The following is a 19,239-nucleotide window of genomic DNA, read 5'->3' as shown; positions in this document are numbered from 1 at the left end:
TGTGCCCCAAAGTTTTTAACTATCAGTGTACTAATATCTGATTTGGTATGCAATGTTTAAATTGCAGTTTTTCAGAAGTACCAGTCATACAGCCAACATGATATGAACAAAGCCTTGGACTTGGAACTAAAAGGGGACATTGAAAGCTGTCTTACGGCCATTGGTATGTACTAGTACAAGGACGTAGTATAAAATTCTATAGACACAGGCGATAACAACTGTAGTGTATTTCCAATGTATATCCAACCCTATGTAAGTATAGGGCAATTACCATACAATAACAAGAGAAACTAATTTAAAATGTGTTAGGGATGCTAAAATGTTCTAGAAAAATATAGACTGCACTGTGATTGGTTTCAAGAACCCTGTAAGACAATTCTTAGATAGATAGATAGATAGATAGATAGATAGATAGATAGATAGACAGACAGACAGACAGACAAACAGACAGACAGACAGACAGACAGACAGACAGACAGACAGATAGATAGATAGATTTGTGTTTCATTTACATACCAATGTAGGACCACTGCGTACACTGATTGAATGTAAACTTACATGCATAGGCCCATTTCAGCTTTCCTGAGTTGCTGTGTATTACAGTATCTAGCTGTAGGTCACAATTCTTAGGGTGTGATTAGGACAATAGAGAGATTTGTGCTACTGTGTTTGGATAAGACATATTTCTCTAGTCAATCATCACCCGTTCATCATCTATTATTTCAACATACTTACTGGCAGTGAATCTACAATACATTTAAACTATAGGTGTACCAGATTGTCACTTGCCAATTGCAGAACAAACACTAATTGCCACTAATTGTACTTTGCAATGACAGACTGAACTTTTTCAAAGTACACTGCGAAAACAGAAAAAAATTCAATGTGTGGTAAAATTGAAAAATTTTCTTTTATTTGTTTTTTTTTTCGTTTTTACGCCGTTCACCCTGGGGTAAAACTGACTTGTTATATATGTTCCTTAAGTTGTTACGATTACAACGATATGTAGCATGTATAATTTTCATTGTATCTGATGGCCTGTAAAAAATTCAAACCATTGTTAACAAATATATGTTCCTTAAAATCTCTCTATTCCCAGGCTTATAGCGCTTTTATCCTTTGGTCTATAGGGCTGAGTTAGGTGTCATTTTTTGTGCCATGATGTGTTCTTTCTATCGGTACCTTGATTGCGCATATACAACTTTTTTACTGCTTTTTATTCAAATTTTTCTGGATTTGATGCGACCAAAAATGCGCAATTTTGCGCTTTGGTATTTTTTACGCTTACGCCATCTACCGTGCGAGATCAGGAATGTGATAAATTAATAGTTTGTGCGATTACGCACGCGGCGATACCAAGCATGTTTGTTTATTTATTTTTATTTATAACATGGGAAAATGGGGGGTGATTCTGACTTTTATTAGGGGAGGGGGCTTTTTATTAATAACAACACTTTTTTTTTTTTACTTTTACACTTATACTAGAAGCCCCCCTGGGGGGCTTTTAGTATAAGTACACTGATATCTCATTGAGATCTATGCTGCATAGATATGTGTGTGATGCAGTTATTGTCATAAAAATGACAATTGGTTCAGTGGTTCAGCGGTGGTTCAGAGTGCAGCCGGAAGCAATCGAGTGCCGAGCCGGGATCAGCGCCATTACGACGCTGAGCCCGGCCGGAGGAGGATGTGTGGATCGCTCCTCCGGGACAACGTCCCGGAGGAGCGATCCACCCCACTAGACACCAGGGATGGCTGCATTCAAGTAATTGGATGCAGCTGTCAACTTTGACAGCTGCATCCGATTACCTTATTAGCGGGCACGGCGATCGGACCGTGCCCGCTAATAGCTGCGGCCCCGGGCTACGAACGACACCCGGGACCGCGGTGGTTAAGAGCGCGGTCCCGCTCTGAGCACATGTAGGCGGTCCTGGACATACAGGTATATCCAGGGTCGCCTAAGGGTTAAAGCGACTCTGTACCCTCATTCTGACCCTCCCAAACCACTTGTACCTTTGAACAGCTGCTTTTAATCCAAGATCTGTCCTGCGGTCGTTTGGCAGGTGATGCAGTTATTGTCATAAAAATTGACTTTTAAAATTGCAGCCTTGTGCCCTATGTCTGTCACTCAACATGCATGGGAGCCGCATGGGAGCCACTGGCTATTAGTTCATTCTGATCCCAGCTCCCCCCGTCCTATTCCTGCGAACCCCGTTCTAATTCCTTCTGCCTGATTACTCGTGTTCTGACCTCCGCCTGACTTTTGACTATCCCTTGTGTTCCTGACTTTGTACTGCGTTGCCCGTGTGGTTTGACCCGGATTGTTTGACTATTCTTTATTGTGTTTGTCTGTTTGTCTTGTTCTGTGTGTCACGTATGCAGCATAGAGAACATCTCTGTGGTTGTCCGCGACCGCCTAGGGTCGACTGAGGCAAGTAGGCAGGTGACAGTAGGGGGGTTCAGTTCAGGGCCCACTGTCTGGTTGTGTTTGTTATCCCTGACACTATGGGTGTATCTTTGCCGTAACTTTGCACCACCCCTCCGTCCCTTCTCCCCACCCTCCTCATCATTAGGAATGCTCCAGGCAGATTGCCTATTATTCACCACCTGTGTTACCACAGCACATAGGCTGGATCATTAAGACACCTGTGCAATGTTCAAACAGCAGTAAATGTTCCAGTGGCATTCCTAATGATGAAGAGGGTGGGCAGGAGGGACGGAGGGGGTGGTGCAAAGTTAGGGCACAGATACGCCCATAGGGCACGGGGCTGCAATTTTAAAAGTAAATTTTTATGACAATAACTGCATCACCTGCCGAACGGACCGCAGGACAGATCTTGGATTAAAAGCAACTATCTGAAGGTTCAAGCGGTTTGGGGGGGACAGATTGTAGGTACAGAGTCGCTTTAATGCAGAAACTCTGTAGATTTGCAGCAAAATCTTCACCTGCAGATTTTAAAATATGTGAATTTCTTTTCTTTTCTAAACCTCCATTTCTAAATCTTGTAATTGTGTTAACGCAGTTTGGTGAGAATTGCCCACTGCTAATTGACATGTACAAACCCATCAAGTGTGGACGTTCTCCTAAGGCTTGTACATCAGTTGGTACAGCTTTTCCAGAATTTTAAATATAATGAAAGTCTTTCTGGACAGACAAGAGTTATTTGCTAAACACTGTTGTAAAAAATGTTGGGAATGTGCTGTAATATCTGAATCAGAATACACATATGCACACCAGATGCAATGGTAAAATGCAGTCTGGTAAGGAGCTTTTTTTTTTTTTTTAATTGAACTAGGATCATCAAAGTGCTCAAACAAGGGACTGACAATATTATTGTATTAAACACACAGAATTACCTAAAATAAAATAAAGAAACTTTATTTACCCTTATTGTCACTGTCAAATCTGCAGTTTTATTAGCGGGAAACTATTAGCAGGTCAGAAGCATCCAACCTGCTGTCGCTATAGCGCATATGGCGCATGTCAGAACAGGGAGGTATAGATAAGACACGACAGTGAGCCCTAAGGCTGAGCCCACCCACTGTCCCTACCTACTTGCCTCAAACCGCCCTATGCAGCCACAGACAACTACGATGGCGGTCCCTGCTCTGGTATAGGTGTAACACAAAACAAGACAGACAAACAAACAAACACAAAGAGATAGTCAAACAAGCCAAACCAAACGGGTAACGCAGTATCAGTAAACAATCAGATAGTCAAAGGTCAGGTAACAGGTCGAGCAAGCAGAGGAATTAGCAACGGGGATCGCAGGAGTAGACAGGGGGAGCTGGGATCAGGGTGTGAACTTTAATAGCCAGTGCTGAGAGACTGGCTCAGCTTTCTTATGAGGATCAAGAGCCCAGTCCGGATCCCCAATGGATCGGCGCTCTGATCCTCATGGTTCCAGACAGGCAGAGGAAAAAGTCAATCAAAAAGACTTGCTCAGCTGCAGCAATCAAGTCTAGCAGAACTCAGTCTTATGGTCATTTTACATGGAACGATTATCGTTCGAAATTTCACGAAAACGATCGCATTTGAGCGATAATCGGTCCTTGTAAACATAGCGAACATGTTCTTAAATCGTCGTTGATCGTTCGCAAAAAAATCGCTGATCGTTCCGTGTGAACATTCTTTCAACAATTTCACCAATGTGTGAGATAGGCTTAAGCGATCGCAAAACGATCGCATAACGATTTTTCCGTACAATGTATCGTTCCATCTAAACGCTGATCGTAATAAAAAAAACATCGTTCATTCAAAATCGTTAATTATTGCTCCATGTAAAAGTGCCTTTACTCTTGCATTGCCGGAAGCTGAGAAGCAATCGGGTGTGTCACACAAAAGCAAAAACTAGGCCCAGTTCACACCAGGCTACTGCACATTCCTGACAGCGCAGAAGATGAATATAAGTTTCTTACCTTCTTGATCCTCAGGGCACCTAATTAGCATATGAAATCATCTACAAATATCCCCCAAACTACACTAAGGATCAGGGTAGGAAAATTACCTTCATCCTCAGTTGCCTTTGCGCTATAGGGACATATTAGCTGGTTAGATTCCCGTTTCCCGTTAATAAAACTGAAGATTTCACTTAAACAGTACTGAAAATGAGAGTAAGAAAAGTATCTTTATTTTATTATAGGTAATTCTGTGTGGTTAACACGAAAATATCAGCAGTTTCCCTACCATAGTTTCCCTTTAATATGTAAATTAGGAAGTTTAGTGCAATGGGGTGGTATTACAGGGCCCACAGCACCGATGTCCTGTCCTATGAATATTTATCCAGCACTCTGCACTGATAAGCACCACAGTGATGGGACTGCAGAATATTACCTTCATATGTATGAGGTGGCAGCAGGTGGGTGGATCAGATCGATACACTGAGGACTGTAGTACCACCCCCAGTGCACCAAATAAACCTACAATGTCATAGCAGTCACAAGGCTTGAAACTTAAAGTTGCATATATTATAGCAGGAGGTGACAGAGTAGAGGCAGCACTGTACATAAATTAAACATTAATTTTAAGGCACTGAAACAGTATAGTATGTACCTAATGTATTTTAAGGATACACATCATATGTGATAGTAGAAGCAAACTATAAAGGAACATTAATTATATAATTTCTTTTCTTTTTTTTCAGTGAAATGTGCCACAAGCAGACCTGCTTTCTTTGCAGAAAAACTTAACTTGTCAATGAAGGTATGATATATGATATACGTGTTTGGTCTTGTCCAGATTACTTCTCATTACAAGAAAACGTATACTCTTACCCACCTATCCTGCATTTTCAATTAATTTATTGTAATAATCTTGGCATCACAAAGGCTGTTATCACGGCTGGGACAAGGAGTTTTGGTGCCCTAGGCAGAGAGGGCAAATGGCGACCCCCCACACACACACACTTACACACACACACACACACACACATATATATGCATAAAAATACATAGATACACATTTCTAAATACAATAAGTTCAGGTTCACACAAACCTAAAAGCTTGCTATTTGAATGATGATGGTTGGAGAAGATGGATGCATAGGCTGCCACTAGGATTGTATTGTAGTATTGGAGCAATGACTTTCCAGCAGTAAATGCTTCTGTTCTAAGACTGGGTCACATGGGCCGCAGAGCAGGGTTGGAACTGTGTTCTGTTGTGCAAAGAACACTACACCGAGGAAAAAGTGTAGGTAGGTAAAGGCTACTTTAACCCCTAGGCGACCAAGGACGTACCGGTACGCCATGGGTGCCTGTCCCCAGACGACCCTGGGCATACCGGTAAATCCTTTACCATGAAGCGCACTCCAGAGCAGAGCACGTTTCATATGAGGTGGGGGCCAGCTGCAGTGAGTAGCCCGGCCCTCAGCGCTAATGACAAGCTGCAACGATCGCACTGGAGCGTGTCGATAACCCCTTAAATGCCGCACGACAGCAGCGACCGCAGCCGGAGGTCTCTTACCTTCCTCCGTGTGTTAAAAAGTGATCAAAACGTCCGAGCTACACAAATATGGTATTAATAAAAACTAGAGATCATGGTGCAAAAAAATGACACCCCATACAGCCCAGTAGGTAAAAAACTAAAACTGTTATAAGAGTCACAATAGGCCCATTTTATTAATAATTAATTGCAAAAAAAGGATAATATATTTGTGTATATATGTGTGTGTGTATATATATATATATATATATATATATATATATATATATATATATACACACACACAACATTAGAGAATCTGTGTAAATTTGCATATGGTTGTGTTCGGACTGGTATCCGAATGGTATCACTTTTACCATATAGTGCATTACGTAGACACAGGAAACCCGCAAATGTTACCATATTGCTTTTTTTTTTTTACAATTTCGTCAATTTATATCTTCATAAATAATATTTTTGGGATTCCATCATACATGTTATGGTAGAATGAAAAACACCATTACAAAGTACAACCATTCCTGTAAAAAACAAGCCCCCACATGGCCCTGTAGAAAGAAAAATGAAAGTACTAGAGCTCTTAAAAACGAAAACACAAAAACGAAAATTTGTGTGGTCCATTGGGTAATTTTGGGCTTGGTCCTTAAAGGGTTAATGAGAATGACACTATAAACACAAAAAAATACAGCACCACATGATTTGCCATATCCCGCTGTACTGGCGATCATATTTCATCTTTATGTTAGTAATGGATGTTAAAAAGGCTTCTGCCCGAATTTGCTTATGTTGGCCTATGTTTGATCTTGACTTTCAGCCTATGTTAGGCATATTATTTGTATATCTTTATTTTGAAAAAATGTATAAAACTTTGAAACTATGAAAACCAAAAAATACAGCAGCATTCTGTCATTGTGAACACTGAATATATATTTATATATACATATATATATATATATATATATATATATATATATATATAATTATTTTAACTGCATTACTGCTATATTTACTGTACATGTAAACATGTATACTTATACTAAGTTCATATATGTGTTCTCTTACAAAACTACTTTTCAACTGTATACAGGGCTCTGGAACAAAGGACAGAGATTTAATCCGAGTTATGGTGTCCCGCTCAGAAATTGACATGAATGAAATCAAAGCCAATTACAAGAGACTGTATGGAAAAACTCTGCGTCAGGCAATTTTGGTATGTATAATAGTATAAAAACATAATGAAAACCTTAACATCAGGTACATGATCCCTTATGCACTAAGTTTTACTAATATGCATTGACTATCAATTTATTTGCAGGATGACACCAAAGGAGATTATGAAGCTATTTTGTTAGCTTTGTGTGGAAGCGATTAAACAAGATCTGATGACAATTTTAAAGAATACCAGACAATTGTGTAAGCCATGATAGAAGACTATAAGCATTAATATCTCAATATTGTATGACATTCCATTAAAAATCATTTATATGTTAATAATACCTTATTTCACCCATCAACGGATATTTGTTAAATGCCATGTGGACAAAAATAAAGTACTATACAATAAAGCAATTTTATTTTTTAAATCTAAAGTAAAGTTATAAAAAAATGACTGCAAGAATTCACAGGTATGTGACATATAATAAACACTACGTCAAAATCTACACAAGCAAACGTGGGCACCATCTTAAAAGAAGTGCAAGCTCACATAGTAAAAAAGAGACAAAACAATAAATAAACAAATAAACAAAACCATGCACCATGCAAAAAAAAAAAAAAAAAAAAAACGTGGCTGAACATCCAATAAATTACAAATCAATAAAATGGATAGAATGCAGAGCCAATGCAAGTGGCTGAGCTTTATGACCCCCAGAATGATGATATTCACTTTTTGCGTTGAGGCTATGTTCCCACATCATCTTTTTTTGTCCGTTTGACGTTTGTCTTTTCGGACACCCATTTTGAGCTCACATAATGGCCATTAATTCATAATGAGGGCTGTGATTATACAAATAACGGTCAATATCATGAAATAACAATATTTGGGCTCAAAATGATGTCTGTCCGAAAAGACCGACAACAACCGGCCAAAAGAAGATGGTGTGGGGACATAGCCTAACTCTTCATTATTTCTGCATTATAGAGACAGTTACATTGATAAACCAGAGATTGCTGCAACGGGAGCAGTCTGCACTGTAAATGATTACACTTGTCAAGACGACCTCCATTGCCAGGGCCGGCGTCAGCACCCAGCTTACTAGGGCAAGTGTCGGGGCCCACAGCATCTCTAGGGGCCCAATTTTGCCTGTCCACTCACTGAGGCTGCAAGGGGGCGCCCAGGGCCGCTTTAACCAGAAGGCACATGGTGCACGTGCATCGGGCCCACTGGTTAAAGGGGCCCCCCCGAGCAGGCCGGCCGTTGCTATGTGCGACCAATGCGGTCGCACAGCGCTGCGGCCACCAGCCTGTCAGGGGGGAGCGCCATGGATGGGTAATCTACTTACCCCTCCATGGCGCCCCCTGCAGGGCCCCCCCGGCGTTCGCCGCTGCCCCCGTCCGCCGCTGCTGCGGCGCTTCAGCGCTGCAGCAGCAGCGACACTGACAGAGAGAGAGCCATTGGCTCCCTCCCTGTCAGTCACTCTTGTGGCCGCACTTCCTGCGGTCACAAGAGGCCGCACTCTCCCTTTAGCGCCCGACGTCACTGGAGCGTCGGCGCGAGGGTAAGGGGAGTGCAGCCTCTTGTGACCGCAGGAAGTGCGGCCACAAGAGAGAAGAGAAGAGGAACGCGAGGACCTAGGTGAGTAAGTGTTTGTTTTTTTCAATGTTATATGGGAGGGGAAGCTATATACTATGGGGGGGGGGCACAGGGGGCTATATACTATGGGGGGGCACAGGGTTCTATATACTATGGGGGGCACAGGGGGCTATATACTATGGGGGGAGGACAGGGGGCTATATACTATGGGGGAGCACAGGGGGCTATATACTATGGGGGGCACAGGGGGCTATAAACTATGGGGGGCACAGGGGGCTATATACTATGGGGGAGCACAGGGGGCTATATACTACTGGGGAGCACAGGGAGCTATATACAATGGGGGAGCACAGGGGGCTAAATACTATGGGGGAGCACAGAGGAGCTATATACTATGGGGGAGGACAGGGGGCTATATACTATGGGGGGCACAGGGGGCTATATACTATGGGGGGCACAGGGGGCTATATACTATGGGGGAGCACAGGGGGCTATATACTACTGGGGAGCACAGGGAGCTATATACAATGGGGGAGCACAGGGGGCTATATACTATGGGGGAGCACAGAGGAGCTATATACTATGGGGGAGCACAGGGGGCTATATACTATGGGGGAGCACAGGGGGCTATATACTATGGGGGGCACAGGGGGCTATATACTATGGGGGGCACAGGGGGCTATATACTATGGGGGAGCACAGGGGGCTATATAATACTGGGGAGCACAGGGGGCTATATACTACTGGGGAGCACAGGGAGCTATATACAATGGGGGAGCACAGGGGACTATATACTATGGGGGAGCACAGGGGAGCTATATACTATGGGGGAGCACAGGGGGCTATATACTATGGGGGAGCACAGGGGAGCTATATACTATGGAGGAGCACAGGGGAGCTATATACTATGGGGGAGCTATATACTATGGGGGAGCACAGGGGAGCTATATACTATGGGGGAGCACAGGGGGGCTATATACTATGGGGGAGCACAGGGGTCTATATACTATGGGGGAGCACAGAGGAGCTATATACTATGGGGGAGCACAGGGGACTATATACTACTGGGGAGCACAGGGGTCTATATACTATGGGGAGCACAGGGAAGCTATATACTATGGGGGAGCACAGGGGAGCTATATACTACTGGGGAGCACAGGGGAGCTATATACTACTGGGGAGCACAGGGGAGCTATATACTACTGGGGAGCACAGGGGGCTATATACTACTGGGGAGCACAGGGGGCTATATACTATGGGGGAGCACAGGGGAGCTATATACTACTGGGGAGCACAGGGGCTATATACTATGGGGGAGCACAGGGGAGCTATATACTATTGGGGAGCACAGGGGGCTATATACTATTGGGGAGCACAGGGGAGCTATATACTATTGGGGAGCACAGGGAGCTATATACTATTGAGGAGCACAGGGGTCTATATACTATGGGGGAGAGTACAGGGGGGCTATATATTATGGAGAGCACAGGGGGGGCTATATACTACTGGGGAGCACAGGGGAGCTATATACTACTGGGGAGCACAGGGGGCTATATACTACTGGGGAGCACAGGGGAGCTATATACTATTGGGGAGCACAGGGAGCTATATACTATTGAGGAGCACAGGGGTCTATATACTATGGGGGAGAGCACAGGGGGGCTATATACTATTGGGGGAGAGCACAGGGGGGCTATATACTATTGTGGGAGAGCATAGGGGTCTATATACTATTGGAGAGCACAGGGGGGCTATATACTATTGGGGGAGAGCACAGGGGGGCTATATACTATTGTGGGAGAGCACAGGGGGGCTATATACTATTGTGGGAGAGCACAGGGGTCTATATACTATGGGGGAGAGCACAGGGGGGGCTATATATTATGGAGAGCACAGGGGGGCTATATACTATTGGGGAGAGCACAGGGGGCTATATACTATTGGGGGGAGCACAGGGGGGCTATATACTATTGTGGGAGAGCACAGGGGGGCTATATACTATTGTGGGAGAGCACAGGGGGGCTATATACTATTGTGGGAGAGCACAGGGGGGGGCTATATACTACTGGGGAGAGTGCACAGGGGGGCTATATACTAATGGGGGAGCGCACAGGAGGGCTGTATATAACTGGAGGAGCAAATGAGGGGCTATATACTACAGGGACACCTTAAAACTATGGAGGCACAGAGGGGTGTAACTATGTAGGGGTACAGAGGGGTGTAACTACTGTATAGGGGTACAAGGGACCTAACTACTGTATGTGTTGAAGCCTAAAATATTTGTCTGGCAGATTCTGGAGAGAAGATTCACAGCCAGGAGAAGACTTCAAGGTGGCCCAGGCTGAATGAAGAGAAAAAGAAAAGGTGACAGACTCTGATCGGAGAAGACGATGAGTCACTGGATGTAACTGCACTCTGTTATAGGGTTGTAGTGTTAGGGGTCATGATGTGGCGGTATTATGTAATGGTATCATTGGTGATATCTTTCTGTTTTGTTCAGTGCAGTTTTTATGTAATATGTAATCACTGTATGGTGGAAATAGTGTTATAAGGTAACTACTGTATGTGTTGGGGCTCTTGATACAGTGTGGGGGCAAATTCAGTACATTATACAATGTGCCGAAAGGGAAGGGGGGGCCCACTCTTGAGGGCTGTGCACTGGGCCCACCAATGTATTAAAACGGCCCTGGGGGCGCCATCACGTTTACTACCATGCCTGTTGCTGTAGGTGTGCGAGGTGAAGCCCAACTACTGCAGCTCCGCATCACAGTGCCCCTTAAGACATGAAGCAAGATTAAGGAGATCCAGGAGTGACAGGGGCTCTGAAGCAACTGCTGGTGAGGGGAGAAGGGGCTCCGGTGCTGGGGCTGTAGTGCTCTTTCACTCTCTGTCACGCTGGACACTTGGCTGCCTCTTCATTCTAACATCAGGCTCTCCTGCTCTGTTTTCTTTCCCAAGTACTTCTGTCTCTTTACCAGTCCTGTGACCTGTGCCAGCTCCCACTACAGACCATTAGGGGTTAACAGCAGTGGACATTCATATCTTATCTGCTTCTGTACTGGACCTCTAGAAGCTTTAGCTGTTAACCCTTTCTGCTGCTCTGTGAGGAGGTCAGCAGTGCAGGAGCCATAAGAGTTTAGCGGATTATTGCTCACTCCTTGTTACAGTAAATGTACATACTGGGCTAAGCATACAGGCCTATAGTAATCTGTTAATATGCATGGCTGTAGTTTTCAATTTCCCAATGTAAATGAAAAATTTCAATCACTGATGGCAGGCAGAGATTCTTCATAGGTCTAACCTGCACTGACACACTGTAACAAATCAAAAGATGTGCGAAAAGGACTTGATCAGGGCAGATTTACAGCCTTTCCATTCACTGACAGCATGCAGAAATGAGTGTCCTGGATGTAGCTACATAGCTGAGTCTTTGCCATTTGTCCGGCACAGGACAGATACTACAGGGGGAATAGCTACATGGGGAAATCTACTTACTGGACAGGCTGGAGGAGGGGGCTACCTACATGGATGCACAGAGAGGCCCAACTCCTATATGCAGGTACAGAGAAGATATAGCACAGAGCCACCTGGATACTGTTTGGAGACGCATATTGAGCATAATGGCTTATTTGGGGACCATGTTCCTGGCTTAAGCGTCTTCAAGGAGAGACATTTTCTCTTATAGGCAGAACTGTGCAACCAGCTACAGGAGGTGCAAGTAATAACAGAGGGGAGATGCTGCTGTGCTGCTATTAAGGGTGTAGGCTTGTCTAGCAACAAATGGAGGGCTGCAGAATGACTACCCTTCATATATCTGTGTATATAATATCGCATAATATCTCTCTAGCTAGATATCTATGTGCCACGAAGGGGCCTGCTAAGGCTCTGTTGCCCAAGGGCCCACATAAACCTGCAGCTGGTGTAGCAGGCCAGATTAACCCCCGTCCAGATTATACCCGGGTATAGTTTGGCCTAGACCAGAGTATACCCCGGGGTATAAAATAACCTAGGACAGAATATATCCCGGGGGATATAAAATAATCTAGGCCAAACTTTACCCCTCCAGGCCAGAATATACCCTGGGTATAAAATATCCTAGGCCAGAGTATACCCCTGGGGATATAAAATAGCCTAGGCCAAAATATAACCCGGGGTATAAAATAGCCTAGGCCAGAGTATACCCATCCAGGCCAGAATATACAGTATCAATCTAATGTCGAACCAGGCCACAGTATCCCCCGGGGGGTAAACTCTATCCCTGGGGGTGTATAACAGCCTAGTTTATGCTATATCCCTCCAGGCTATAATGTTATTACTTCACTGGTTTTCTCACCCCTGGCCCAAGCCACAGTATACCACAGGGCATAAATTTTCATACCCAGGGGTATAATATAGCCTAGGCCATACTATAAACCTGGATATAGTCTAGCCCAGGCCCCAGTATACCCCGAAGGATAAACTCTATATTTGTGGGTGTAAAATAGTCTAGGCCAGACTATATCCGTCCAAGTTATCAGGTCACTGGTTTTCTCACCCCTGGCCCAAGCCACAGTATACCACAGGGCATAAATTTTCATACCCGGGCCAGGGGTGTAATATAGCCTAGGCCATACTATAAACCTGGATATAGTCTAGCCCAGGCCCCAGTATACCCCAAGGGATAAACTCTATATTTGGGGGTGTAAAATAGTCTAGGCCAGACTATATCCGTCCAAGTTATCAGGTCACTGGTTTTCTCACTTCTGGCCTAGGCTACAGTATAACCCAGGGGATATATTCTATACCAGGGGATATAAAATAGCCTAGGCCAGAATATATCCCTCCAGGCCATGATGTTATCACTTCACTGGTTTTCTCACTTTATCTCTAATTTGTTGAAAAGTGTGCAGATCTTTTTTTTTTTTTCACACTCTGATACACAGCTGGTTCCTCTTGTTACAGTACAGTGCTTACATTGAACTGACAGTAGATAACAGTGTCCCATCACTGGATCATCTGAACAATTTTTTTGAGCAGGAGGAGGCTTTTATGGGCTGCGCAAAATTTTACTGTTGTTGCGCAAAAATCATTAGACAAGTGCCTTACAGCATTTGCACTTTTTGCAGTCCGTTTCTTTTATCCTTTTTTGCAAACAAAAAAATGGATTAAAAAATTTTTTTTAGCATACACAAAAACACGGTCAATGACGTTTTTTTGTGTACGCTAAAAAACTGATGCATTTTGAACCGTTTTTTGATCCATTTTTTTTTACTATGGAAGTTAACGGAAAAACTGACCAAACTTTTTTTCATCTATTCTACAAAAAACAAATGGAACCAACCCCCCCCGACTGCAAAAACACAGTGTGAATCCAGCCTAAAACAACTTGGCTACAAAGCTACGCTAGAGTAGGATTTTGCGCAAAAAAATTAAAATTTGCACATGATAAATCTATTGAAAACTAGTTAATAAAACAAAAAATAAAAAAAGGTGCAGGCATTGGAAACTGATGTAAAATAGCGCAAATAGTCGTGCACAGATATTTATGAATACGTTGCCCACCCATAGCTTATCATCTTTCCAATATCAATTTATTGTGGATTCTGCACAGTGTTTGATGTTATCTAGGTGCATTCACCCCCACCAAACGCATAGAATCATCAAATCTCAGTCCACTCCGACACCGCCCCCTGCTCCTGGCCCCCACCCTCCATGTCGAGATCACATTTCCTCCGTCTCTTCAATGGGCTGGATAATCGCTTCTCACCCAGCCCACTGAAGAGAGGGACAGCTGCTGCTGATCAGATCAGTGTATCCCTACCCCAGATCACCTATGTCCCCCTATGCCCTTGAGCTCACCCTTGAGCTCACCCCCATGCTCATCAGCGGCCCCCCATGCCCCCCCCTGTACAGTGCAGGCCCCAGCTCACCCACGGCCTTCCCCCAGCAGCTCAACTGCGGCTGCTCCCCCCGCAGCTCACCTGCAGATGCACCCCCCTGCTCACTCGTGGCTGGCCCCCAATCCCCCACAGCGCACCCGCAGTTGCCCAACCCCCCCCTGGCTCACCCGTGGCTTGCCCCCAACACCCTCCCCCCTGCAGCTCACCCGTGGCCGCCACCCCCCGCAGTTCACCCACGGCCGGCCAACTAACTCACTCAACTTTACTATTTCACTACCTCAACTCTGCTATTTTGCTGCCTCAACTCTGCTATGTCACTCCCTCAACTCTGCTTTGTCACGCCCTCAATTCTGCTATGTCACTCCCTCAACTCTGCTATGTCACTCCCTCAACTCTGCTATGTCCCTTCTTCAATTCTGCTATGCCACTGCCTCAGCTCTGCTATGTCTCTACCTCAGCTGTGCTATGTTACTACCTCAACTCTGCTATGTCACTACTTAAACTCTGCTATGCCACTCCCTCAACTATGCTGTGTCACTCCCTCAACCCTGCTATGTCACTACATCACCTCTGCTATGTCACTACCCCAACTGAACTCTGCTATGTCACTACCTTAACTTCGCTTTGTCACTAGGTTATGTCATCTAGGCTAGGCCAAAAGATACCCGGGGTATAAACTAGCCTAGGCCATTTTAACCCTGGGTATAGTCTGGGCTGGGGGTATACTCTGCCCTGTTACACCGGCCCTTTCCAGTGCTGTACCTCACTGACCAGTAGGTGACACCTCACCAGTAAGGTTTTATAGTATGGTAGGCACTGCTTTATACCAATAAAGGGGTATGACACCGATCCAGTTTTGATATGTATGCTTTTACCAGGACGCTTATTTCTTAGCAATACATGACACAATAGCACAACAGTCAGTAGCAACATGCATAAGGAAGAATACACACATATAGTAATATTTGTCAATAAAGAGGACAAGTAGGTTAAGATTTTACCTGATGTCAGAGTAAGGCTATGTTCATACAACGTCAAAAATACAGAAAAGGCGGCTGATTTTGACATTTAAAAAAATGTCCGTTATGCCGCAATTTAACTGACTGCAATGGCAATGCATTGAAATCAATGGAAAGACGGACGTCCAATGCACACAATGTATTGAATAACGGATGTTTTTACCACGGACGTCAAAATAATTAACATGATCGTTATTTTCGGACATCTTTTGCAAACAGCGGATGTTTTTATTAGCTGTTCACACACAGTTTTTCTTTTCCCACCGTTCTTTCTCCATTTTTACTATTAAATTCAATGGACTATTCAATTAAGCCATTCAATCTATTCAATCCAAAGTCCAATAAGTAACTTAAACTAGAATAATGTGCCAACAGTCGTCATTGCGAGGCCAAGGGGAGGCCAGACTTACTGTATTTTAGACTCAAAATGATGGACATCATTTTAAAGGGAGCAGAAAAAACGTAGCCTAACCCTATAAATGTGTGCTTCTGCTGTGGACTACTTACCACAGACATAAAAGGGTGGGCTGGATGAAAGTTTATCCCAATAAATGTTCTAGACCCTAAAGTGACTGTACCATTAGGCCCAGGCTGAAGCACTTGAGGCGGGCCGACCCAGCCCCAGTGGGAAGAAACCCCAGCCCCTCCATGACATGACTCCATTAGAATCAATGGAACCCTATCATAGAGGGGCGGGGGGTTCCTCCCACTAAGGGTGGGTCGGCACGCCTCCAGTGCTTCAGCCTGGGCCTGGTGGTACAGTCACTTTAAAGTACTGTCTTAGATAAGCATTTGACTTTAGATAGGCCAGGGTCTCAGTGCTGTATCTTAAAACATATGCAACATTTTCTCATCAAATTTTGGGAATTCACATTTGCTATTCATCTGCCACATGTTAAGGTACAGTAGTTGTCTTGTTGCTCAGTTGTAGAAGGTATAGGTAGGATTTACTGTTGCAGAGGTTTGATGACCTTGTTCAGTGTTACTACAGATTAGTCATTGTACAATGTCAGGATGGTTTAGGGAGTTGTCGTTTTCCTTCCAGCCTCCACTAAGTACATCACATGAATGAGTAGATATGTGCCAACACAACCCTAGGGACATTTTAAGATGTGTTTTGGTTGTGACACCCTATGAATTCTGTCTATAATTAAATCAGGTGAGGTGAATTCTTGTAGTAAGATGGTAAGTAGGAGTGTATAGATATTGCATAAGTTTAGGTGGTACTATGTTTTTAGGTATGCCTCTGAATTTTACATGGGTACATGAGTTCACATGCTGCATTATGGGCTTTATTTTGGTCTGTGGTTTCACCAAAACCAAGAGTGGAACTGACACAAAGAAAAACAATACTGAAAAGATTTGTTTTTTCAGTGGTTTGGATCCAGTCCTGGTTTTGGTAAAATTACTAATCAAAATAAGAATCAAAATAAGGCCTCAAATAGTGTGTGTGTGAGCCCAGCCTTCTAGTGTACCTGCCCTTAGTAACTGCAATTTTAGTCTTAGGAAAAGTAAAAGCTGCTTGACTCTTCCTTAGAAACAAATTAATTCACCTGGAAGGCTTAGTAGTAGAGATAAGCGCAACTCAATGCAGCCCTAAGGAGTCTTCGACAATATGGTATCCATGTTTTCCAGGCAGCCTTAGGGCTACATCCAACTTTTTCAGCCACTGGTTTTCAACTGCCAAATCATCAGACTTGAACATGCTCATGTTGCGTTTATCTCTATTGTGTACAAGTCTATGAATCCAAATGGACTTCCCAATCCAGTGTAAGATAAAAAGTGTTAACAAAAAGTAAGAAAAGTGTTAACAAAAACATAGGGGGAGATTTATGAAAGGATGTAAATATACACTTGGTGTAAATTGCCCACAACAACCAATCACAGCTCCTCTTTTATTCTACCAGAGCTGAAAGCTGAGCTGTGATTGGCTGCTGTGGGAAGTTTACATCAGGTGTATATTTACACCCTTTCATAAATCTCCCCTATTGTGTTGGCAGTCATATAAGAAAGGTTTTGGTGGAGTTGCTCTTATGTTCACCTAAAATTCTGGTACTTTTGCATTATTAAGGGTATGTCCACACTAAGGAAATCACACTAAATCTGGCCCAGTGTCTTTATTTTCTCTCAGGGTGGTGTTCTGGTCCTCTGGCTGGAAAGCCTGAACAAACTTAGCTGTACATAAATAATTAATAACCAACTCCCAATAAGAGCTTTAAGCTATTTAAGAGCATGATAATCACATCTCTCATCACTTTCATGGGAGGAGGACAAGGTATTAACTGATATAGTCTTTGTGATAAGAGTGGCAGCACTGAAGCTCCTACATTTACATGCCATGCAAAAAGGAAGGCCTCTTCCAGTAGAACGAAATAACAATCCATGCATGACAATTTAATTGCGGACATTATACTGAATGTGGGAAAATTATTTGTATCAGGACCTCACTGACAGGCGACCCATAAGCTTCAGTCTATAACGAGGCAAGTGTACTCATTGTGCTATCCAAGAACTCCTATAGCAAAGGATGTCTTCTAGACATCTGGGAAAATAGTGATATAAATAATTAATAAATAATAAATATTAGAAAATTACAGATGTAGTTAGAAAACTGTCCACAAGGTGGCAATAGCATAAGAAATTTAGTCTTAGGAAAATATAATCTTCAAAATATTATTTACAAATCATATTCCTGCTCGATACTTAAATGAGAGAGAAAGGATATGGAATTAGTGCTTAATCAGGGCAAAATTTGGAGCAGTAACTGGTTCAAAATGTGGAGCAGAAATACAAAGTCTTATTAACTTAAAGGGGTTATCCAGCGCTACAAAAACATGGCCACTTTTCCCCCTCCCTTGTCTCCAGTTCAGGTGTGGTTAACAATTAAGCTCCATTTACTTCAATGGAACTGAGGTTTAAACCCCACCCAATCTGGAGACAAGTGGCCATGTTTTTGTAAAGTGGAAAAGTGGCCATGTTTTTGTAGCGCTGGATAACCCCTTTAAGTGAAATGTTTCCTTGCAGATTATGCTTTAAGACTTAAAGGGGGTTGTCCAGGATTAGGAAAAGCATAACAGCTTTTATAGCATAATAGAAATAGCATAAATAAAAATAAATCACCACCTCTGTCCTCATGTTATGTAATATTACAATTAAGCTCAATATGTTTCAATGTAACTGAGCTGCAAAACCACAATCAAATTGAGGAGAGGTGTTTTTTTGGATGAAAACAGTCATGTCTTTCTAAGCAACACATCAGAAAATTACCTGTTGTTTAAATCAAGTTTTTATGTTAAACATATTTTTAAAGAATTTTTGGTGATTTTTTCCCCTAGTTTTCTATTTTGCTAACTAACATTAAGCGCCCTAATACACTTCTCCATATTATCAGGTCTGTTGTATTATATGCACAGACAATCAGCAGGGATCAGCAGGAGAGGCTGCCCGAACGATCCTTAAAGGGAATCTGTCAGCTGTAATTCATGTTCCAAATAGCTCACACGGAAGACACATGGTACCTCTCATATATCTATCTGTGCTTTCAGGACGTAGAGAAATACTTTTTTCTGTGATACAAGGAGTCAAAGAGGTGTTACCAAGCTCCTGAGTAGCTGTGAGCTGGAATGTCTTCCCTCCTACTTTATTGGCACC

General features: G+C 43.3%; 1 protein-coding gene across 2 annotated transcripts in view; it reads left to right on the top strand.

The window, feature by feature from the left end:
- The window catches only part of LOC138785662 (annexin A1-like), a 37,811-nt gene extending 30,308 nt beyond the window's left edge, over nt 1-7,503 (top strand). For both annotated transcript variants that reach the window (XM_069961846.1, XM_069961845.1), the window contains exons 10-13: nt 68-163; nt 5,145-5,203; nt 7,026-7,148; nt 7,254-7,503. In XM_069961846.1, the coding sequence (XP_069817947.1) occupies nt 68-163; nt 5,145-5,203; nt 7,026-7,148; nt 7,254-7,310 (335 nt within the window). In that variant the 3' untranslated portion in view covers nt 7,311-7,503. The remainder of the gene's footprint in view (nt 1-67; nt 164-5,144; nt 5,204-7,025; nt 7,149-7,253) is intronic.
- Nucleotides 7,504-19,239: the final 11,736 nt, after the last annotated feature.

This window comes from Dendropsophus ebraccatus, chromosome 3, assembly GCF_027789765.1.
Source record: "Dendropsophus ebraccatus isolate aDenEbr1 chromosome 3, aDenEbr1.pat, whole genome shotgun sequence".
In the NCBI taxonomy this organism is placed as follows: Eukaryota; Metazoa; Chordata; class Amphibia; order Anura; family Hylidae; genus Dendropsophus; species Dendropsophus ebraccatus.
This window is presented reverse-complemented; position numbering and strand designations above follow the sequence as displayed.